The 25,086-nt window shown below is 40.4% G+C and overlaps 1 protein-coding gene across 3 annotated transcripts in view; it reads right to left on the bottom strand.

Annotated features, from left to right (window-relative positions):
- The window catches only part of LOC147887491 (carbon catabolite repressor protein 4 homolog 5-like), a 41,732-nt gene extending 22,247 nt beyond the window's left edge, over positions 1-19,485 (bottom strand). For 2 of the 3 annotated variants that reach the window (XR_015543232.1, XM_087394784.1), the window contains exons 1-15: positions 19,302-19,485; positions 18,834-19,224; positions 15,548-15,714; positions 15,204-15,269; positions 10,484-10,536; positions 3,458-3,539; positions 3,330-3,376; positions 3,078-3,165; positions 2,837-2,929; positions 2,558-2,590; positions 2,328-2,440; positions 1,857-1,975; positions 1,248-1,744; positions 650-787; positions 481-566 (exon numbers count right to left, since the gene is read on the bottom strand). Coding sequence is in view for 2 of the 3 variants with exons in the window: in XM_087394784.1 (XP_087250910.1) it covers positions 481-566; positions 650-787; positions 1,248-1,744; positions 1,857-1,975; positions 2,328-2,440; positions 2,558-2,590; positions 2,837-2,929; positions 3,078-3,165; positions 3,330-3,376; positions 3,458-3,539; positions 10,484-10,536; positions 15,204-15,269; positions 15,548-15,714; positions 18,834-19,224; positions 19,302-19,358 (2,030 nt within the window). In the remaining variant the exon portion in view is untranslated. Of the gene's footprint in view, positions 1-480; positions 567-649; positions 788-1,247; positions 1,745-1,856; positions 1,976-2,327; positions 2,441-2,557; positions 2,591-2,836; positions 2,930-3,077; positions 3,166-3,329; positions 3,377-3,457; positions 3,540-10,483; positions 10,537-15,203; positions 15,270-15,547; positions 15,715-18,833; positions 19,225-19,301 lie in introns of those variants that run through there. The other variant, XM_087394785.1, reaches the window with a different exon arrangement.
- Positions 19,486-25,086: the final 5,601 nt, after the last annotated feature.

Below are 25,086 nucleotides of genomic sequence, written 5' to 3'. Positions count from 1 at the left end.
GGCGGGGAGCAGCAGCAGCTCGCAGCTATTTTGATTGTAGCTGCAACTCTAAAATGCTTATTTTTATGGATGTAACTTACTAAATGGTGCAAAAACCATGATTTGATATGCTATATGACCCAATTTGGATTTGTCAATCAAAAGATATAGGTTGTCAAAATTTGGCTGTTTTTGGCAGTCAACATAGAATTTTCAAAACAAATTTTGTATACCGTGGTTGCCCAATATTTTGTCCCAAACACAAATGACGCCTGATTTTCTAACATCTGCCTTTGAAAAAAACACTATCATCGCAATCATTGTACAGAAGTGGAAGAAGAAATCAGTGAAACCAAAAAGCTTAAGAATTTGTCATGATATGGCTCAAAGATGCATTAGGTGGCCCTGTGACAAAATGTGCATCTCGTGAAATTGCAGGGTGGTGCACAGAATAGCAAAAGTTTCACTGCATTAAAAAGAGGATTTCAAGGTGTTGCTTACCATATATAATCAACAGTGCCTTTAAACTTTTCATGGTATGTCGTTACAAGGGGCTCGCCCTTTGTATCCCGAGTACCACGTCGACCCTGCAGAGCACATGCACTCTGATGTTCATCGGATGCAATTCCCATGATAGCAGCTCCAAAATTTTATTAAAAGAAGCACATACCTGAATTTCAGAGTAAACACTACACAGATTCAGCTTATGTTGGACAACAGTGCAATCTGGACTTCCAGTTGCTAGCTTCAACTCCTCTATATCCCAATGATAGTCATTGACAATATTAGCGTCATCATCTTTCGCTTCCTGAACATTTTTTTGGGCATTTCAAGAATAGAATAATCACCATTACCAGAATATAATCCTGCCAAAAATGGCCTCTAAGCTGTTGGCAGGGAAATGAGGTTAGAAGGTGAAGTATATATTGCAGCTCTTACACAATAAAGAATGCAGCAACTTTCCCTTGCAAACAAAATGGTTGTTACAGAGGAGCTTGTATCACTTAGTGAGTAGTTCATCGGTTATGAAGTCCAGAAAGCAATTTAGTGGACTCAATAGCGAATAAACTACGGAATTCTAGGTTCCTCAAAAGCAACCATTTCCTTCGCAATGAAATCTTGCTCCAACCTATTTTGTGTAAACACTGGCAATAACTGCTTAACCTACTAAACTCATTGCTCTGCTACCCAAAAATATGTGTCGATTTGAAGAAGCAAACTGACGCCTCCTTAGTCTAAGAAAATCAACCTACCACAATGTTTAATACCTTTTCTTTTGCATCTAATCTCCTTACGGACTCGGTATCAAAATTCGCAATCGGATCTTTCTTGGCATCAGTTTCAATCCTTGATCCAGCCAACTGTTGGCATTGGTTATCTTTCAAAATCTGATGTCTAGATCCAACACTATCACATATCAATGATTTTGCATACAAGATGCCAGTATTTTCTGTAGAACTATTTTGCAAGTGTATGTGTGATTCTGTATGACTATCAAAAGACACTGTCATGTTTGAAAATGTTTCCAAAGATCCATCTGAAAGAATCCCCTGCACGGAATCTAAAGGTAAACACTGTTCTGATGACGGTACAACAGGAACAACAGGCTCCAGGGAGTCCCCCATGCCAGTCTCAGTTGGATTAGAAAAGAAATCTGAATATGAAAGCTCAATCTGCTTATGTTGCAGTGCCTCGCCAATCACAATGCAAGGCCCTGCTTGCATTTCACCATGTGTAGTGTCTGAGACTTCCACTTTGGGTAATCCTGCATTTCAGACAAATTACACTGTTGAATATGCATTCCAAATGGAGATCAATCAGACCAATCTTCTGCAGTAACACTACAATGGCAACTCAATCTTACTTGATCCCCTTACCAATAAAGCTGCTGCCACTTCCTAGAGGGACATGTTCTTCACCTGCAATGTCACTCATGGGATTCTTATTTTGGGCTTTTTCACAAGAGCCCGGTGAGTTTTCTAGCATCCCAATGGTTCTGGAAAAAAAAGCATTGCCAATTAGGTCCTCTTTTCAAATCTCATGTAACTATGGATCCATCACAAAACTCTGCTCTATGACAGAAACTAAGTGCTTCTGTGGCCAAATTTTCTAATTGTATGCAATTTCTTCAAACTCTTTAGCATATCCTTCCTCTGGTGATACATCCTGAGCCAAAAAAAGTTTCTCTAGATTCTCGTTCATATTGGCATCCAACTCTTTCCTTTGTGACACCGTAAAGCTAGTGTAAACATAGCAGTTTAGGTTCTCATCCCATTAGTCCTTAAGTCTTTATGAAGCAGCATAAAAATACAAGCTCTATAAATGTCCTTCCAACACAGACGACGTACTCTTCTGACAAATCTTTTGTTGCTGCATTTTCTGTAAGATCTGTTTGAGGAGGGCTTGCTAGCCTTGATATTTGGCCTGAGAGATAGCTGCGATCCATACCTGAGAGTTCTAGCTGCAAATTAAATGGGAGATTGCCCTCTTCTAAGAAAGTTTTCAAAGATGTAGAAATGCAAATGTAAACCAGACAAGAACAGGACCATTTTCACAAAAACTTCAGCTCCACGTGTACCTCTGATGTTGCCAGAAATTCATAGACTGCACTCTGTATGAGGGAAAAACATAAAATTACAAACTCGAAAAAACATAAAATTCAAAACTTGAAAAACAGACAATTTGAAACAGAAACATGCAGCTAATTAAAAGAAAACTGCAATCTTCGAAAGGGTATCTGTTTGAAACAGAAACTTGACATATATTCAGAATCCACGAGAGGATAATTTCCAGCATCAAGTAAAACAGGAAACCATGTTCCTGTGTGCAGTCTCGTTAGAAGGATCCAGTGCTTTACTGAAGGTGTGCTGTTAAAATCACCCCCGATGACAACAGGAGCCCGATGCCATGAATCAGACAACTTATGAAGTTGCTCCAGAAATGTCCGGCACTGCAAAATGAGTTTTGTTCGTAACAATAGTCCAATTTTCCAAGAAATCACATTATTTAATCAGTGAAAAAAACCAAAGGCTTATGGAAACAAACAAATTTTTAAAACTACAGCACGGACAATCACTAAGCACCACAATGTAGTTCACCTGGCCAAGCTTGATATCACCTCGCTTGGGATTATAAAGCACATGAATATTTCCTACAACAAGGTAATGGCTTTGCCCTTCATGCATTCTACAGTAAAGTCATAGAATCTATAAGATTATAGGAAAAGAATAAACTTGACAGGTTCCCTTTGTTTCTGGTGATCCAAGAAGATGCTAGCTTAAATGTTTGACGCATAGCAAAAAGCAGTGGATCTTAGTTGTTGTCAACCATGGTCATAAGCTTGAATTTACCCAGATTCAGAAGCACCTCCATTGTTTGAAGTTTCTGCCAAAACTGACTGGAATGAAGTCAGTAAAAAAACAAATTGAAAAATGCAAAAGTAGAATTCAAATAAACATGTGACATTTGAGTTGAATACCTCCAGGACACACAGCTGTGCAACATTATCCCTCATTCCCAGGTCACAGAATTCAAGGCTTTCCTCATGTAGCAGTTTAAACCTGGAAAATTAACAAATAAAGAATATTTTCTTAGCTCATGCAATGTAACATTGCAGAAAATTTTACGTATAAGAAATCATGTTATGCTCAACCCGAGATAACATGACGTCGTAAGGGTCAGTGGACATTTTTCTTTAGAGGACAAACTTTCGTATTACATTTCATTGTGCTTCAAGTAAGTGGTAAAAGGAATTAATGTCAAGGTCCTTGGTGAGGGCGAACTGGCACTGACTAGATGGTTCTAAAGGTCAGGGTCCTTAGGTGCACCCAAATGTGTAAAGCCAAGGAGCATTTGTAATAAACGTACTCCAAGAGAGGGGTAGAATGGTGTACCAAGAAAGGAACCCAGAATATTGACAGGTGGCATGTAGAATCATCTAGGGAACTCGGGCGCACTCGTGAAATTGATTTGAGCTTGCCAACGCAGAGGTTGGCTGGGTGGAACATAAGCATGCCATTGTGATTGATTTTGATTTGGTGGTTGTTCATTTCATTTGGTATCAGAGCCAAGGGTATTTTGGTGATCGTTGTGTGGTTGAAATTGTCATGGCTGGCTGGTCATCGTGACAATCATCATGGTATTACATCTTTGAAGAAGAGCACCACATCATCAGAATATAATAGAATCTGGAGTAAGAAACCGGCAAGAGAGCAACCAGCTCCCCCTAGGGTCCTCATAAAAGACTCAAACTCATCTATATAGATATACCTTTGGAAGACTAGAATAAGTCCAATCATGCAAATTTAGATTTTTTTTTGTCCAAAAACTTATTTCCATTAAATTTAGATTTTTTGTTGTCCAAAAACTTATTTCCATTAGTGTGTACTTAACATAGATGTGCAGCAAGGTCGGCGAAAGTGGACAGCCATGTTTGACCCCAATATGCTCATGATCTCATCTGTCCATCCAACCCCTGTCTGAACTTTGCCAAAAAACCTCTTGTATAATGCCATAACGGCCTAGACTTTCTCTTGGCCTTAGCCCAGCTCCTACAACCGTCGGATTAGACATGCTCGTGGTACTGTATCAAAGGCTTTACGGAAATCCACAAAGCAAATAAACCCTCTGCTTCCATGCCTTGGCCTCCTCTATGACACTTTTGAGTGTAAGTATGTGGTCCATGGTCCCATGATCACATCGCAAGCCTGCCTGCCCCTCTACTCTGAGTCCTTGCATCTCTGCATAGCGGCTGACCTCCATTTCAGGTACTGAGGCATATATGGAGAGAGAGAGAGAGAGAGAGAGAGAGAGAGAGAGATTTATTCAAGACCGCAAGGGAGTTGAATAAGGCCTAGGAATAAAGAGAAGTCACAAATGCACAAGCAAGGGAGTTGAATAAATTTCATGCACAAGCAAGGGAGTTGAACAAGGCCTGGGAATATAGAGATGTCACAAATGCATTGGACAATGCACTAGGAGGTAGGGTGGTTGGATTTGAAGCAGCTCTTCAATTCAAATTTGACTAATTTTTTGAATGGTGAGGGAGATGGATGTTTAAAAATGAGTGTTGTCAGGCTGTCAAGATAGATTGCCTATAGCATTGATCAATTCCAATTAGTTTGGTTGCATGAGGGTGGATTTTGTTAAGGAGCTTTTTCTTGGCTTTTCGGATGACCTCGTTCTTGTGCCTAGAAGTTTGTCATTGAGCCAACACCCACTATTAACTAAAAGGCCATTATTGAGACAAGAACTTTCTTCTCCAATTGGTTTAAAGAATTCTTTTTTCCAACAGCATGACTATGAAAATTGACCAAGACGTCCTTGAATTTACTTGTGAGGCGGGCATGCATCTGGTTCAAGGCATACCTTCCTAAGTTTGTCCTAGATTATGCCCTCATTCGCATCCACATAGTAATGAACAGTGTGGAGGACAGCTAGAGGTCCTCTTACAAGCTATGATGTGAGCCAACACACATTCTAGAAGTCCTGCCACCTTGCCCACACCTGTCACAACGAGAGGATCACCACATCTCATAATTCCTACCACCCCTCATTATGAGACGATGCGCCAAAGGGCTGGGCATTGTAGTTCAAAGACTCTCCATCTCCATCTCTATCTCGTCAAGAATTCACTCTCTTGCTTTGGAACTTGCTAGAGAGCCCTCTAGGTCTTCTCCTTGCTATCAAACTTGCTGGAGCTTCCAAAGCGCCTCTTATGGCTCCGAGATGATTTGAATCCATCAGAAGACATCCTTCACCTAACAAATGACTCCGAGAAAGAATTGAGATATATAATATATAAGAGGAAAAGACCTAACACCTATGACAGTTTATTGCAAATGGAAAGGACGCAGGAAAAGAAAAAGAATATATGTTAAATCAATTGGTATGTGCTTTAAAAAGAATATGTTCTAAATCGATTGGAGATGAAATTTCCTATGTGTCAAGAACTGTCTTTAGTCGAGAGTAGAGGTTAGCTTCCAAAAAAGAATATGTTTGAAATTTACTGAAGAACGACTTTCCTATGCCTCGAGAATCGTCTTCGAGACTGGATGTTTACTAAAATGACATAAACTCTTAAGCATAAGAAGGAGGTCATCCAGAAATCAGAAAGCCACCCTCATGCAACCAAACCAATTGGAATCTTGTGCGGAAGGAGCTAAAACAAGACCTGGAATTTAATAAGCAGTAGAAGGAGGCACCACAAGTGAGGCTACAAAAATCAAACCCATCCTACTTGCATTCCAAACAAATGAATCAATCTTAAGTTCTCTCATACCCTGACTCTTGAAGTGATGCCCATGTACTACTTTCAAAATTGATTATGTTCATTAAAGCACGTTGTTATATAAACGAAAAATGAAGTACAAAAGGGATCGCACATCCACGTATGACATCACTTTCCAGAAAGAAACTGCCAAGCTCCTCTGATACTTAGAGAAGGAGAGAGAATTAATCTAATGACTTCTTCATGGATGTCAGTTCTCAAAGTCATTCTCAAGCTTTGCTTTTTCTACGACCTTTAAAATTCAAAATCCATTCAATCTTCATATATATTGTGTTAAATAGGATTTCGAAGCAAAGCTAGTAAACTCTTAGAGGATGCGCATAGAGAGGATAAAGACTTGTGGCTGAGAGCAATGTGAAAAAAGAGGACGTTCACCTGAAAGAAGAGGGTTAAGAAGAGGACCAAGAAGAGGATCCATGCCGACAAGAGGAGGACAATCAAGATGACACCGATGATGGTGAGCCATTCAATCTTCATATATATTGTATTAAATAGGATTTCAAAGCAAAGGTAGTAAACTCCTAGAGGACGCGTATAGAGAGGCTAAAGACCTGTGGCTGAGAGCAATGTGAAAAAAGAGGACGTTCACCTGAAAGAAGAGGGTTAAGAAGAGGACCAAGAAGAGGATCCAGACCGACAAGAGGAGGACAATCAAGATGACACCGATGATGACGTGAAGGATACCCCTCTTTGGAGTAAGCATGCTCGCTGTATAAATCCTTTTTGGGATTTTTGGGAAATAGGGACCACATTAGTACGCTATATTTTACAATTTTTGGAAAAGCATGCCCAAAATGTACTTCTTTTAGATGTTTTGTACTACCGTAATGCTTTGCATACTATACAAACAATGTAAATGTATCACCATTAGTAAAAATTGGGTAGATTGGGACAATGCTGGAGTCTATCAAAGAAAAAAACAGGACACTAAGAATCTTGGAACAATAATGACGCTTATTTCAATGCTAATACCAAAGCCTATTTTGATGTTAAAATTTCAATGCTTATACCGATGTTAATACCAACAAGAACGACTACGATAGAATCAAAAATAACTTCAAAATTAACCCCATTTTCTCCCCAATGTTCCCCTCTCAACTTCTTATTCTCTCTTCATCCCCCACATTTGGCCATCTGCTCCCTCATTTTCAGATCTATACCTTTGCCTTCTTAATGTGTATGTCTATATAGATGTTTACATGTATGTATGTGTGTATGCATGCATGCATATTCAGACACACATCCATCTAGATGCATCCAATAACATAGCGAGACACACACAACTGAGCATCAATTTATGGAATGACAAAGGCTCGCACTGAAAGAGAATGCTAATTTAAAGTCGTCAACGAGCTACCAGGGCCGCCGCCAGCAGCCAAAAGCCAGCAGCCCCCAACAACCATCAGCCACCAGCCGCCCCAATCCCGTCGTCAACAACAAACCCCCCCCCCTAATTTTTTTCAAACAACAACTAACCCTAATTCTAACCCCGAGTTGGGCTAAACCCCCAACCCAACCCGGGGGGTTAGGTTCAGCTAGGGGGGTCTACAAATAGCCAATTATGGACTGGCCTACCCTCTCCTCCAAGTCCCCCTCAACTCCTTCAACCTCCATCGCGACTGAGTACTCTACAGTTGCAGCCATGACACCCTCTCTGTATGCAGGAAATTATCACCAAGAAGGCTCAAAACGACCCATCCTTGGGCAACAGAATCAGATTTTTTATCTACAGCAAGCAATGAGAGAGCTACAATTGGAACTAGTAAAAGTAAAAGCTCGACTTCACGTTCTGGAAGGGCCTGGTAAGCAGGCAGTAATTGATGAGGCTATAAAATCTTATACGGATTCCCCCCTACCCTGCAGCTAGTCTCTACAGTTAGATCTTGTTCACATTGAAGTACAAACTGCTAAGAAGGAAGTGATTGTGGAAGTGGATACCAAAGCAAGTAAGTCTGACATTCAAGCAGAGATTAAAGAACACGAAGCTAGATGTGATAATGCGCTGAAGATTAGAATAGAGGGACTTCTAGAAGATTGGTACAAAGAGGAGGACACTTATAGTGAAATATTGACAAAGATCAAAGCAGGCTTGCCCAACATTGAATGGACGGATGATGATGAGCAGGATGATGACGACTCCAGGCCCGCTTCTATTATGCACTACAAAGGTCAGGCAATGCTTACATTGAAGTCAAAAGATATGCGAATCGAGCTTCTTCGACAATCTTACAAGCTGAAGGGTACCAAAGTATGGATAGCTGAGGAGCTTACACAAGCTCAACTCAAGAATAAGGCAACTGAATTAGCTAAAGTCAGGGCTGCCAGAAAGAATGGAAATTGGACAGTTTACTGTGCAGGCATAGCCCTAATCAGAGAGTTTAAATCAAAATCAAAAGACTCTCGGTCATAAACTGATGTATGGCTGATTACTCTTTCAGACTATTATGTAGGTACTCTAAATAAATTGGGGTTGCTTTTGCACTCCTCGGGAGCTACCATGCGCCCTCCCTAAAGCAGATGTACTAGAGAGTTTCTTGCTGTCCCATAGACCTTTTGGTCTCCAGTCGACATTAATAGACTTTCTTTCTTTCTTTCTTGACCCATGCTACAACTAACTATGAAACAATGGACTTTGTTTCAATCACAAAAAATGGCAACCCGCCACTATAAGCAGAAAATTTTATCACAATATCAACAGGCTGAAAACTTGGAAGAAAGTTTCACAAAGTGACATTGGGATGTCCACTAACATGGCAAAAAAACATATATCTGCCAAATGGATCCAAAATATGCCCAAACTCATATACTAAAAACAAAAACATTGTTTTGGTTTTGTTTTCAGCCCTCATGACAATCACTCACAAAGTTGAAAAGCCGGACTCCATCACATATAGCGAGGACTATCTACTATAACATCCCCACCAATGTTATCAGCGCGCAACAATAGTCGCGCAACAATAGTGTAGACCACAACATAAACATATTCTTTCAAACCGACATTCATTTACACAAAGTTCTTCGTCTGGATGCGTCAATTTTACGAGCAAAAACCTATGAGCAGATTTATATGAGCGTGCTTTTTAAGAGATTTAAAAAAATGTGTTTCTTTAGGAAACATGGTTTTTACACTTTTATTTTCATTAGAACTAGATCTCTTTATCATAAAAATATACAGAATAGTTACTCATTCATTTTTACATAACATAAATTTTCTTATTCATAGACATTCTTTGTACCTCTAGTATTACCTTAAAAAAGTGTTTAAAATAATTCATTTAAGAAACATCCCTCATAATCACTCTCAATGTAATAATATTATACATATATAATTACTTATTAAACACATTTATATCAATATTACAAGAGCTTTCTAGTGTTTTAATAGCATATATAACAAGATATTTCTGGATATGTAAATTACTATAAATAAGTATTAACTTGGGCTTATATATCACTCTCATAAAATACATGTAATATTTAATACTATATTTGTAAGATTTTTTTAAATATAATCCCATAGATGTGCTCAAATGGGATTTATCAATCAATTCGAGTGGTTGAATGACTATATTTGGACATTGGATGTGAAAGTTATGCCACTTTTAAAAGCGAAACTACCTTGAAAGACATATTTCAAAGGGGTTTTGCTGACGAAACTACCATGATGACTTGCTTCAATGAGGTTTCTTTAGAGAAACCCTTTCATGAAGCTGGGTTGAGAGAGGGTTTTCAATGTCACCCCTTACTAAGTAAAAGTTGTAAGAAGGATCATAAGGAAAATTTCATAGAGAAGTCTACTCTACATGTGGGTTTCTTCAAAAGCCATCCCATTATGTTACTCACCATTCCCAAAGATTCAAATGAAGATTTGTATATAAAACAAGCGTTGATATAATACTTTGCATATTTCTAAGTGAAACTATGTTATGTTTTGATCTATTTTTGCCATATTTTTACATATTTGGAAGCTTTTTTTTCCCTTTGCTCGGATGCTCGGAAGATTTCGCACGGAAAATACTCGTCCCCTTTAACCTCTAATTGCCTATGAAGACAAGAATATTTCATTTTAGTCTCTCCAAACTAGGCATTTTCAAAATTAAAAACTTAGAAAAGATACATGATAGGCAATGTAACAATACAAAGAACCATCTCACAATTTGTTTATCTATTTCACAATTTTAGCTGATTATGAAACAGTGAGAGAAGGTAATCTACCTATCCTTCCTCCAAAATACTGCACAACCATCAGGCATGCCTCCAGTTCGCACCTATATTACAAGAGGAAAAAAGAATAAGAAGTTGATACTCAACCTTTATTCAATAACTTCATATCGTCAAAAAGCATATGTGTCTTCTAAATCCACATTTTCTTGCAGGAATTGCACGCAAAAGTGTTTGAACTATAGAATCCAAAACTTCTTTACTTATGTGTACTCCAACATGCATATGTGCGTGTGCAAGCCCGTAAGTAGACAATGCTCCACCAGAGATATAGAACCAAGCAAAATATATTTCCATCCGATAGGACACAAAACAAAAGAAGTCGAGAGTCCCACCAAGTTGTTGTCCTACTACCTCCGTGGCACTTCTAGATCCCTGAGCCTGCATGCTTCTTGCCAAGTTTTTGCAGACTCTAGTCTCTATGCCTGATCCCCAATCCTTCCTGCCCGAACTGTCAGCCTAGGTGTGTAGCCCTTACCAAGCTCTGTCTGAAGCTATCCAGCGCTTCTTTGTCCTCCTGGATGTAGGCCCAAAGATGCTGGTCTGCTGCTACAGTCTGCTGCCTGAAGGGCCCCTTTTATAAGCATGAAGCCCCCTAAGCCCCCCGAATAGACCGACCAAATAGGGGCAGGCTACCACTGGCCCAGGTACGCCTGCCCATCCCCCAACCTGATCCAGGGCTCTTTTCAGCCCCAAACACTTCTCCAAACAGGCACCTCCTTCCTCTGCCGCTTCTGACATCTACCAAGCTCTATCCTAGCTCTTGGAGGCCTTGCAAGGCAGCTGAGCTGGGGCTCCAAAATGCAGCAGCAAACTCCGAAATGAGCAAGACAGCTGAGGTAGGACTCTCCGAATTGCTGCAGCAGGCTCCACAAGTTCAAAACTGCTGTTGCAGGTCACACGTGTGGTCTGTACTACAGAAACATGTCCTTAAATGCACCAAAATGCAGAACCAGCTCAAGGAATAGCACTTGTGACACTCAGCTATGCAGCAGCAGCACTAAAATGACGCTTTCCCACGATGGAAATGCTTGGAGTAGCCTCGGGTCACCACACGTGTGAAGTGCGCCTAGGAATGTGTGCCGATCAGTTTCTGTACAGGCCGTACAGGTCACCGAACACCTCCAAATGTGAGCATTAGAGCTCGAGGGTGACTGTCAATGGTGGCTGAGGGGAAGGTCCCTACCCTACTTTGATACCATTGTAGACTAGGGTAAGCAATGGAAACACAAGAGGTGGACGCAATGGAGAAAAACGTGATGTTGTAATGAATTGTTGTCTTGCAAGACCAGATATGAGGGATAATGACCCTTTTAACAGAAAGAGCAATAAAGGCATGTGCTTTGGCGTCACGACCATCCCACTGAATCTGCTCTTGGGTAGGAGGGAAGTACCTGTAGTAGAAGATGCAGCTACTCCAAAAGTAGCATTAGACCCATCACCAAATGAGCCTAAAGCAGTACCTGTAGTACCAGAGGTAGGAGTTGTAGCACCAGAAGCTGCATTACGTGTAGGCTTGACCTCATCGCCTAAAACAATGTTCCACAAATTCTTGGCAACCATAACATGCCCCATATTGTATGCCCACATGGGGTAATTTGTACCATCAAGCTTGTCCTCAACCCCAAGCATCCCAAACAAATCATCCTTGCAGCTAGTCATGGTGCTGAAATTCAAGGCAAATGCACCAACTGGCAAGGAAAATGAGAAAAGGGAAACCTCTCAAAATCAAAAGGCAAAACGTTGCTCAAGCTTCAAAGCTTTTTACTACAAATGTGTGGCTGGCACAAGGTGTACCTGCTGCAAAAAGATTCCCAAAGGGCAACATGAGGCCCTCAAAGGCAACACACGGCCTTTCCAAAATGCCAAGAAAACAAAAGAAAGGACTGTTTTGCTGGAAATGGAGGAAGCGGTGCTTACCAAATAATGTAGACCCAAAAATGCAGCAAGGAAAAGGCTCCAAATGCAAGCACAGGTGGTCAGCCTTGTAGGACAGGTGAAAGGGATAGCAAATGGCAAATGAGAGGGCTGTGAGGGGCTGGAATATGATGTTTCAGCAAGAGTAAATGCTCCCACAAGTGGGAAAACACCTCAAAATGATTGCAGGAGCAACAAGATGCATAGCCCAAGGTGTGTTAGAACAGCAAAAGAGTGCAATAGGGCTTCAAAAAAAGGTCTCCAAACAGCAGCAACAGGCTCCAAACTCCAAAGTTGGTGGCTGTAAGTGCTCAGAACAGCAGCAGCAGGCCTGCAGGAGCAAAACCAACTTCAACAGGTGCTCCAGAAGCACGCGAAACTCACATGTGGAAGGCGGCTGCAGGAGACCCTGTACACATGATCCCTTACAGCTCCGTACAACTCGAAACAGGCATTAAATGTGCCATACAGTTGTTCGTACAGCTGTATGGCTCACACCTGTGAAAAAGACTGCAATAAATGCTCTATACACAGCTGTTGCAGGCTGGAACAGGTCGAAAATGCTGAGGAATCGCTCAAAAACACCAGCACTCAAGGCGTCTTGGTTGGAGGAGCCCCAAAAATATATACCTAGATGAATCCAGGAACATTCCCAAACTCATCCTCTAAAAACACAACATAGTGCAGTTTCAATCTCATGAGAGTCACTCACAAGGTTGAAAACCATAAACTCCATCATGCATAGCAGGGACTAGCTACTATGACATCCCCACTGACGTCATCAGCGCCCAACAGTGGGTGTAGACCATAGTATAAAAATATGCTCTCACACATACAAATCCACACACCCACACATACTTGAGCATCCATTTATACAAAGTCTTCGTACTGAGTTTCTGTCGGCACTCCGGAGGTGAAGGGCAGACTCAGCCATGATGAAGGCTAGCACTAAAGGAGAAGGCTAATCAAAAGGTAGTCCAAAATCTCTTCATTCAAGCTACAACTGCTTGTGAAGTCTAAACATTTTCATTTTAGTCTCTCCCCAACGAGCATCTAAATCTAAATCTAGCTGATAGAGCAACGCACCATTTAAGATAGAAAGAATTATCACAATACCAGCAGGCCGCAACTTGGACAACAACTTCACAAGGTGAAATTTGCATGTCTGCTAATACAGCAGAAGCATATACCTAGATGAATCCAGGAACATTCCCAAACTCATCCTCTAAAAACACAACATAGTGCAGTTTCAATGTCATGAGAGTCACTCACAAGGTTGAAAACCATAAACTCCATCATGCATAGTAGGGACTAGCTACTATGACATCCCCACTGATGTCATCAGCGCCCAACAGTGGGTGTAGACCATAGTATAAAAATATGCTCTCACACATACAAATCCACACACCCACACATACTTGAGCATCCATTTATACAAAGTCTTCGTGCTGAGTTTCTGTCGGCACTCCGGAAGGGCAGACTCAGCCATGATGAAGGCTAGCACTAAAGGAGAAGGCTAATCAAAAGGTAGTCCAAAATCTCTTCATTCAAGCTACAACTGCTTGTGAAGTCTAAACATTTTCATTTTAGTCTCTCCCCAACGAGCATTTTCATTTTCATTTTAGCCCCAAAAATACATTTTCCGGCGATGGAATTGCTCGAAACAGCCCTGAACCACTTCAGCTTGCTGCAAATGCCTTGAGAATGAACCAACCAGCAGGAATGAGAGCTCCAAGGGCTGCCAAACAGCTTGAACAAGCTGTCAATGGCTGAAAGAATGGAATCCCAACCTGCTCTGATACTACTGTAGGCTAGGGCAAGCAATGGAAGCTCAAAAATGAAGGGGAGAAGACAAAAAACGAGCTGCTATAATGAATTGCTGCAAAATTGAGTAGAGGCTCAAGAAAGAAAGAAGAAAGAAAGTTTATTATCATCATCATCAAGTGCTAAGTAGATCCCTTGATAGATAATTTTGTCGTATGCTGCAACGTTAGTGTGGGCAGCATTGATCGTTGGCTAGGGCTGTTTCTCAGGTCGACGATCAGCTCTACGTGTTCATAGTGTTCTCTTCATAGTTGCATTCCATGTGCCCTAGAAGAGTATCTTTTGTATTTCAACTTCTCCAAAGTCTCTGTGGTGCATACACAAAGATGCCTCACAATTAGGTTTAAAGAAGGTCTCATCGCAATTACACAATCATCAACCGTTGCTTGTAACAGACCGGCACCAGGGCTCTATCACAAGTATATACCCCCAACAGCCTCATGCACTGTCGGGCTGCCTCTTAGGTTTGACCCCTTTGCCAACTCCAGGATGATCATCACAGTGATGCCACATCACAGCTTCCATCTTCCCCATGAGCTCGGAGTTCTTTTATGTATTGGTAGTTCTATGATTATGTCTATGATGTACTCATCATGAGAGTTGATGCATGCTTACAGGCTCCACCCTTTCAGCTCATTGTATTAGGGGCTTTCAGTCCCTGGTCTTTGGAAGACTTTTAATAAACTTCCTGTCTCTCTATTGAGGTTATAATTCAACATACAATGATTGGGAGTTTCCAAAAACCTATTGCTTTGATTGTGAGCTTCGTGTATGATCGAGATTCATAGCCACTCAATTTACTCCAACGCAATATTTGTTATGGTTTGAAGTGTACACATTTTAAAACCAGTTATAATGAAAGGAACTTTGCAAGATTAATAAGGTCAAACAATTCTATGACCTTAAATGTAAAAAAGGCAATTTTGATACCAAACTAATACACTCTAGTCAAACTAGACTTGAGCTAACGAACCTTATACAAGCCAACATAGCCTTTGAGCGCCAACTCCTCTTCTAGATCTTTGAACCTGTCAACCTCCTTCTCAAAGCAAGATAATCAAAAATTCTATAAGAACTGAAATGAGGCAACTCTGGATGAGAGTACCGCACTTGAATTGCTAGTTGAAATGTGGCAACTAGGATGAGAGTACGACACTTAAATCCTAGTCATTATGCCTACTTGAATGTGGCAACTATGGATGAGAAAACCACACTTGAAACGCTAGTTATTAAGCATGTACCTACTTTCCAACCAGCTTATAAAATTTTGAAGCTTGGAACCGACCAAAAAATACATAGTCAATAAATGTACCATACCTGAAGACAAATAACATCCGGAGAGCACAATCCCAATTCAAACATTATTTTCCTCTTTCGACTTTTCCAATCAAGAATATAACCAGGCACACGTGCATAGAGAGACCTTTTATGCTGGTAGGCATATGTGGAAGCAAGAATGTTGTACGAAGCAATGGTGAACCTTTCTGCTAGCAAGACACAATTTGTTTGATAATAAATAAAAGAATCTTCAAATTTGTTTATACATTAACAGACAAGTATTAAGATGCCGACCACTAATGGCATTGTTTCAAAGCCCCGATTCCACTGTGCGCTGCAAAGCATAAGCAATCTTTCAAATTTTATTCACCAATCAACATTAACTTGAAACTAGAGAATGATTACATTACATTTGCAGATACCCAGTCAACTATTAGCCAACTAGCTATTGCTTGACCATATGGCTAGGAAGCTAACCAACCAAGTCAAGCAACTACCAAACTATGCAGCCCTAACACCAATTAGCAAGTGTATAGCAATTTTTATCCCTCAATGTCCATATGTGCAACATACAACACTTCAAAGGAATATCACATACTCAGTCTCAAATGTTGGTTAAGAATACGGAATACACAAAAGCCCTTCCATCTACTTAAACATACATCTATGTATACTTGGTGCAAATTCACACCATACAATATTCTGAAACTTCTTTAATTCTTGAGTCAAGCCAATGAAGCATTGTGCAATGAAGGGGGCAGGGGCAGAATGGTGAAGGGCCAAAGATGGCAGAAAAGGGGAAGAGGATAGGAGAGAGGAAGGAGGAGGGAGAGAGCTAGGAGGGAAAGGGGGTAGAGGGAGAGGAAGAGAGAGATAAGGGGTGAGGGGAAGAGAGATAGAGAGAAAGAAAGAAAGATATATTAACGTCCTCGGGAGACCTCGCGGGTCTATGGGACAAAGTACACCAGAAAAAAAGATACCTCATACAAGCCTCATGGGGCTGAATCAAAAGCAAAAGCAAAGGGTACGCTAAAGCCCTTTTGCTGAGTGCTATGCTATGCTACGCTATGTCAAAAGCTCAAAAGCTCAAACAAAGAAACTCAAAACTCAAATACAAGCTCAAGTGTGAGCTGAGGTCTAAGACTCAAAAATCGAAATTTGGCACCATGATAGCTCTTTGGTGTGCTGCGAAGATCTCCCGGATCTGCACCTATCGGTTGTCTCACGCTGTGGAGGAGGGCATGGTCTCCTCATTGCTGGATCCAATGTGCTGTGTCAAGGGTGATGCCTCATCTCTGACGATCTCCTCTGAGGAGGGCTGAGAGAGATTGGGAGAGAGAGTAGGCAGCACGTAGGAGGAAGGAGATAAGAGTAGATAAGATTAGATATCACATCAAAAAGTGTACAATAGGGGTTGGATGGGGACTTATATAGTCCTTCCACATTTTCCACCTAAAAGGCCTCTAAAGGGCCTCTAAATTGGCCCTTTTTCCCCCTTCATTATAGCCATCCCTTCCCATATAATTTTGCCCTCAAGCCCTTTAGCCCTTTCCCTGTGAGGTGAAAGCATCCTTTTTCAACAAGTCAGTGAGAGGGGCTGCCCTCTTGGCAAAATGTTCCATAAATCTCCTGTAAAAAGAGGCAAGACCCAAAAAGCCTCTAAGTTGGGTGGGATTATGTGGCTGTGGCCACTCCCTTATGCATTTGACTTTGGCTGGATCCACCCGAATTCCATCCCAGCTCACAATATGACCAAGATACTCAACCTCTTCTGCCATGAAAGTGCACTTGCTAGCTTTAGCATAAAGCTAATGCAACCTCAAAAGAGCATTTGCTTGACATTACTGATGTGTTCCTGCTTATCCTTGCTGTAAATGAGGATGTCATCAAAAAATACCAGCACACGTTTGTAAGAAGGGGCTGCACAATCTTATTCACGAGTGCCTGGAAAGTAGCCAATGCAATGGTCAATCCAAAAGGCATCACTTTGAACTCATATAAACCTCTCTCTGTGGAAAAGGCTGTTTTGTGCTCATCTCCTTGTTTCATTCTGATTTGATGGTAGCCTGACCTCAAATCAATCTTAGTGAAAAATTGAGCACCCTTGAGTTCATCCAACAGGTCATCTATCCTGGGGATAGGAAACTTGTTCTTGATAGTGGCCTTATTCAAGTCTATGTAGTCAATGCACATGTGGTATGAACCGTCTTTTTTCTTTACCAGAAGTACTAGGGATGCAAAAGGAGAAGTGCTATGAGAGATAAAATTCTTCTCTAGCAATTCTCGTACCTCTGTTGCTACTTCTTCCCATTCTAAATCAGTTCGTTTTTGTTGCATGCCTGTTGTTCATGCCTTCCCAGAGCCCCAAACTTCTTCCAAGAGCCTTTCTTTCTTATGCTACATCTCTCTCTCCATTGGGCAGATGCGGGTTTCATCCCATCAGCTGAGAATTGAGACAAGGAGAGCAGCATGTATACCTAGAGAGCATCGGACCTGCACACTATGCACACTGGGAGTGGTTGAGACAGAGGAACACTTTCTTTGCACTTGCCCTGCCTACTACGAGATCTGGGGACAATACCAAGTGCCTTCTGTCCACTATCACGCTTGATCCATTTCCATGACCAAGTCTACATTGGGCTCTACCTGCTTGAGATATGCCGACACAGGGAGACCTTGCTACGACATATCAAAGAGCAGCAAGAGGCAATCACACCACGAGATGCAGAGGCTGACCACAAACAACGGCACGTCACATTTTTATGCATTCGAGTCAGCTCTAGGACACAGTGGGGTGGAGGAGGAGCTAGCTACTATGTGGGTAGTTTGGATTACCGAGAGAGGACTGCAGAGGCCACCCATGACACGAAGAGTGCCCAAAGCACACAACTTGAAAACTAATATAAATATAAATTAATTATTATATAAATTTAAATAAATATATAAATAATTAATATTATACATTAATAACATTTAAAATTATGTAGATTATACACTAATAACCCCTCAGAGGGGACCACCCGAGACAAGGGGTCACTCTGAACATAGCTTAGCAGGTTCAAAGATGAGGTAGTGCTTCTGCACTCTTTGTTAAGACTTCTATACAAGGCAGCACGCGCATGGAGAATAGACGGGTGGTTTCCACGTTTGGTACATTGTACTAGTCCAACGACATGTTTGTATTCTGCTGATGCGTAGGTAGATCAAACTTCACCCTTGCTAGGAGGCTACTTTGTGTTTTGATCTTTTTCTTGAAGCATCTCCTTCTGGCCCATACGAAGGTAACTTAATCTTAAAACGGCTAGAGAAACGCACTTGCAATTACCTTGAGTATACGGTGGGGAGTCTGAAGCGTGCTGCCAAACGCGATCATGACCCCTGGCATAGTTTGATGTGAAATCTACTGAAGGGCGCGCGTTACCTCTAAACATGGAGTAACCCTCTCTGGGTCGACGCTGCTGCTGCCCAAACCTGGGCCAGTGTCTGTTGCAGAGGTCTTTTAGAGAGTTTTCCTGTTCCAAACAGTTTGAAGGGTCCGTTGATTCAGGCACCTTCATCTTGCTGGTGCTAGACTGAGAAGACGCGCCGGCGAGTTCAGAATCATCCTGCCTGTCTCCAAAAATGGAATGTGGGGAAGCTGGTGCGTTTTGTACAAGATCGGTTTTGGAAGCTTCAGTTGAAGGCGGCCCGCTGAGGCGCCTTATGAACAGGAACATCTGCTCAAGGAAGCAAAACAAATATAAGTAGTGCAAACAACAGAAAGGAGCGAAAGGCAACTGGGTTGATGGCGTACATGATTGAAACAGTAGAAGTGGTGCCGACGGCGGCTGGAGATGGCGAGAGGCTGCATCGGGAAAACAGCAACAAGGCTCTACTTCCTAAGAAGCTCTCGCTAGCTCAATGTCGGAGCCCGAAGGTGCTTGAACGAGTGCACCATGTCCATCCTCTCTATGTTGAAAATGCAACTCCACACTGTTCAAGAGAACTCCACACTGTTCAAGAGTATGCATTCAACTTACTCCGTCGGCAGCTTGGAGAGGCGTATGTGTATGTATGGATGCATGCGTATATTTGCATGGATGGATGAAATGTATTTGCATGCATCGATGTAGATATGCACGCATGTATGCATGTGTATGTGAGAACATTTATGTGCATAAGGAATTGTAAGTCCATTCCTAGCTTATTTGGTACTTGACTTAATTTGTGACACCACCATCGAGCCACCATCAACCATTTGCAAAGTGAAATAGACATGGCATCTTATCCTTACCTAGTCATGTGTGATGAGTGTGTGATGTCAAACTTCATGTGAACACTCTGATATGAAAAGACACCTAATCATTTCCAAAGAAATTTGGAAGGACATTGATCTTAAACAAAAATGGAAAGTCAATCACCTTATTATCAACTTGATTTACAAATTACTCATCGAAATGAGGAGCATAAAGCTTACAAGTCTGCATACTATGCATCATTCCCACCATAACTATGCATCGGAGTTTAAACCCGCCCATTCACGTCACTTACGTAACACCTTGGGTTATGGTGACTGCGTAAGTTCACGGCATTTGCTCAAGGCTCTAGGTGACTGTGAGCTCACCTACCTAGTACTGGAGCTTAAAATCGATAACTTGAGGTCTAGGTGCATTTATGCACTTTTGAAGTGCACCTTACTCATGATCATAGGCATGCATAGTTGTAGGGACTTTTAGGTGAAAATCAGGTCAAGTAGTAAAGTAAAATTGAATGTACTAAATATTTTAATTCATGAGTTTATCTCCTTGTGCAGAGGAGGGGTATCCTCTCCTTGTGACATTTTCAGATAGTGTAAAAATAAAAAATAAAAAATAGCATAATAAAGTTTTTAAAAGTTGTAATTAACAATACCTTAATAGGTCATGCAAAATCTTTATTGTTCAACTTGGGAGCTTCAAGCTTCTCTGAATTCTATTATCATAGAAAGAAAAACAATAATGTTTTAAAACATATGAAGATGAAATTATAAGGAAATAATCTATTCAAAACATCAACCTTATAAGTAGTTAAAGATATAATAATAAACACTTATATCAAGGCCTATACTTTGTTTTTATGAAATTCGAATAGTTAAACAAGCATATACATAAGAACATAAATACTTGAACACTACTTTTATGAAATTAAAATATATGTTCTATGAGATAAAGAAGTCATTTTGTTTGTGATATTTGCGAAGTACCCGTTTTAATTGCATGCTCACCTCTCCATCAAATTTCAGTTGAGGAAACATGACACCTAACTCTTATTTATCTATGTTCATGGCAAAATTCAATTTATAACTGATATGGAGGTTGTATTTCTAATACAATCACCAGTGACATTCTTAACACTTTTTTATTTCCTTATATGATTCTAGGAAATAATATAGCCCATACTAGAATGAAATCTTGATTTTGGATGGTTCAAACATTTTAAAGGAATCATAATATTAAAAACATGGGCTTATACCATGCCTCTACCACGTGTTATGCAAGTGTATAGCTTCTCCGTGCACAATCTTAAATTGAATCAAAATTTGAACATAATAAATGAAATCATCAAGATACACATACGTTAGTTAAGAAAAACCCTTCATAAGATCAAAATTTAAAGTACATATAAATTTTTATATATATAAAGGGCATAATTGGGGAAGTTATATTCTCATCTTATTCATAAGTATTTCGTTAGCTATATTAACTTGTTCACATCATACATCACTCGTACTTATTTATGATAACTTTAAGGAAACATCGTTTTTTTACATTGTTTGTCCATTAGCTCTTTTTAGTAGTATCAAAACTCACAATATGAGTGCTTCATTGCTTTGTTTTCTTATGCTTGAAAAAAGTACAACATATAAAACATTAAGAAATTGTCATGTTATGCTTGAAAAAAGTACAACATATGAAACATTAAGAAATTGTCATTATTGAGTGTGCTTAAGCTTGAAAGACTAACATTGCAAAATTTTACTTGTACATGGTGCATCTTCTGGAGCTATCCTATCAATATCAACACCTTGTGGAAGTTGTAAAAACAATCCATAGCTTGGAAACTATGCCCCATTTCCCACACTTTCATAATAATCTGAAGCTATTCATCTCTTTTGACTCAATCTTAGATAGATGGAACATGCTATATAGATGCACACTTATACTAAGTTCACAAAAAAAAAGGGCTCTATGCCACTAGCATGCATGGTGCTTCTTGTGGAGCTATCCTCATTATAGTAGTTGCAAAAAAGGTCCACAACTTAAAAACTATGCACTATTATTCACACATATAATAATTATCCTACAATTACAAAATTTACAAGTCAATGAAGCTATTCATCTCTTATGACTCAATTTTCAATAGATGGAAACATGCTATGGAAATGTACACTTATACTAGATCCAAAAAGAGGATTGCATGCCACTAACATTTGATTGTTGCATGTTTAAAGCTTCCCCCCACACCAATGAAATTTTGACTATTAACCCTTAGCACCTACATGCAAGAAACTGGCATGTGGGAAATGAATGTGGTAGAGGTAGCAAGCAGGTGGTATAGGGAGTGGAGCATGCAAGAAGTGGTGCATGCAAGATGATCTACAAGAAGTGGTCCACACTCGACATGGCACACTGTAATGTACAAGCAAGATTGATTGTGGTCAAGGCGGTAGAGGTTTCCCATCTAGAGGTGATTCCATACAAGGGAGAAGCATGGTTTAGAAGGGAAGAAGGAGGAGATAGAAAAACATTATATTAGAAAATTTGGGAATCTCCCAAGTTGCACTTTCAAATAATGGGTTGTGATTTGACCATGTGGCCAAATCTTGGTCCCTTATTTCAAAGTGGGACCTGGGAGGATTCCCAATATAGTGTTTAGGTTGAATTCCACTTCCAATGAATGGGTTAAGATTTGACCATATGGCCAAATCTTAACCATGTTGGGAAGTCCCAAACTATATGAAAATTCCCAAATTCCCTAATATAGTGTTTGAAAGAAAAGAGATGCACAAGGCTATGAGAAGATAGAAAAGTCTAAGCAAAGATTGTTTCTAAGAGATGTTTACCTTTGTGCATTGTTGCACCCTAAGAGAGTGACTCCCACACATGAGAGGTTGCACACTCGGTCGTGCAACTCAGCTTCTTTTACAACATATGGCCAAGAGATTTGTTCTTAATACAACTTGACATATCTTGTATTTCAAGCTCTCGTGTTCATTCTTGAATATTCTTAAGTATGCACTATCAAGCATCTTTGTATGCCATACTATAAGATCCTATTTATTAGGTTGTATAGAACGCTTTTGTAGTCTTTTTATGAACTTTGTACTCTTGCATGAGCAAATGCCATCTATCACGTGGAGGGAATTATCTTGCATGCATATGTGTGTAAGAAGGGCACGGGACCCTCTAGTTTGTATTAAGTACTCCCCCACTTTTGGAATAAGGAGAGCTTTAACCACATATTGGTCGCTTAGCTAGTATTTTTCAATATTTTCTCTCTTTTCTATTTGGTGGTGATTTTGACCCTCTATAGATGTAAACTTTTTTGGTGATCACGATGGGCGAGGCTGAGTTATACCTTTATCCCTTCCACACTACATTTTTTTGCTATTTGCATTATTGATTTTTGCCATTTTCATCATTAAATTTTGTCACCTAATGTTTTTCAATTGAGTTTTGTCCAATTCTATATCGGATGAGCTCAAGAAGTTTCTCAAAGAGATGGACATCCGAGACAGCCCAAAGAAGGGAGAGGCATGGCGCCACAAATGCAAGATGAATGGATACATAGCAAACAAGTGTTGGTCATGCTATTTTAGTTATTCTGGTATGGATATGAATAGTATATATCGGCTGAGTCACTAATGCCCAAGTTTCCTTGGGGTCCCAGCTCCAATAGGATCCCCACGCTATCGGTCTAATTGGTGGATCAATTGGCACCTACGTGGATAGTCGATGAAAACTATTCCTCGGATTACTTCCTAGCTACTTGTAAGAGTGTATATCCATGCCACAACATTGAAGATTGTTGAGACAACAAAAGCAAGGGGTGCTCAAAGTCAACCAAGTGGTGTAAGAGCCAACGAAGGCCTATAAAGGTGAAAGAACGAGTATGAGTAGTACAACATGCTACTTCTATGGAAAGGAAGGCACTACAAAAGCAAATGTTGGCTATGGAGGAAGCAACTAGAGATGCTAGAAAAATCATGCAACAATGATGACCATGTACCCCAAGCAGAGTGTGTCCTACTATGATTGAATTGCCAAAAACAAAGTAGCCCTAATTTTGATGGAGGAAAGAAAACAAGATAGCAGCAACAAAGATTAGTCAAAGAGCTGAAGCAAATGGAACCAATCATCAAACCGGTATCAAGGTTAGATTGACAACCAAAGGAGCGACCAAAAAATGAATGACTCATGGAGGGCAATGAGCCCTCAAATGAAGAAAAAGACGATAGCCACTCGATAGAGCAAATGAAGATTAATTTAGTGCAGAACAAGGTGAAGGAACTTGATGTCATGATAACCATCAACCAATTGACGGAACTTGCTCTCTCATGCACAAAATCCTTCTAGAGTCCAATCCTTGAACAATGACCCATAGCCGCACCACAATGGAGGTGACCAAAATCATGCTATGCGATGATGAGGTACCCGTGATTGTTGATGTCACGGTTTGGAATCATAACATGAAGGGCATGGTGATTGATGGAGTCTCATGTGTGAACATAATTTGAATAAAGGATCGTGCTCGAGAATTTGAAGTCTTGTCCATTCATAATTTGAATGGTAAATGAAAGGTTGGTCATGCCAATGGGCATACTAAAAGACATTTGCATCAAACTCGATGGACCCTACTTCATTGTGACCTTCATCATGGTGGAGAGGAGGCACAAAGGTGGGTACCCAATGCTGTTGGGTTGGTTGAAGGGTGCCAAATTGCTTCATGACTGGGGGGTTAGACATCCTAATAATAACTCAAGAGGGAAACAAAGTGTGAATACTGATGGGTAAAGGCACAATCAAGAAGGAATGCAAACCTGAATTTATGGAGGTAGAGGACGACTATTTTCCTCTTATTTTGGAAGCAAATCCCATTCGGCAACAGAAGTATCGCATAAACCCCAACTATGCCAAGTTGGTAAAGGCTAAGATGGGCCAACTATAAACGGAGGGTTCATATACTAGGTGGACCAAGAGCGATTGGTTATTTCCAATTCTTACCATGCCAAAGAAAAATGAAAATCTATGAGTTTGTGTCGACTATCACAAGCTCATTGCAAGCTGAATGAGCAAACTATGAAGAACCCATTCCCACTAGTTCACGAGCACAATCCTTGACAAGTAGCTGGCCACAAAATGTACTCTGTAAAGCAAGTACAACCAAAGTCACTTTGGCCAAAGAGATCAAAGAGAATATGATATTCATCACCAAATGGGTGGCATACTCAGCATAGTAATGGCATCTGGGTTGAAGAATGCACTTGGCACCTGTCGCTTCATCATGGAGACATTCTAGAAGTACATTGATGAATTCCTTGCAATATTGCTAGATGACTT

The sequence above is a fragment of the Dipteris shenzhenensis genome, chromosome 23, assembly GCF_047967505.1.
Source record: "Dipteris shenzhenensis isolate YYH24624 ecotype China chromosome 23, Dip_SZ_1.0, whole genome shotgun sequence".
Classification (NCBI taxonomy): Eukaryota; Viridiplantae; Streptophyta; class Polypodiopsida; order Gleicheniales; family Dipteridaceae; genus Dipteris; species Dipteris shenzhenensis.
The sequence above is the reverse complement of the archived record's forward strand: the minus strand, read 5'-3'. Positions and strand labels throughout refer to the sequence as shown.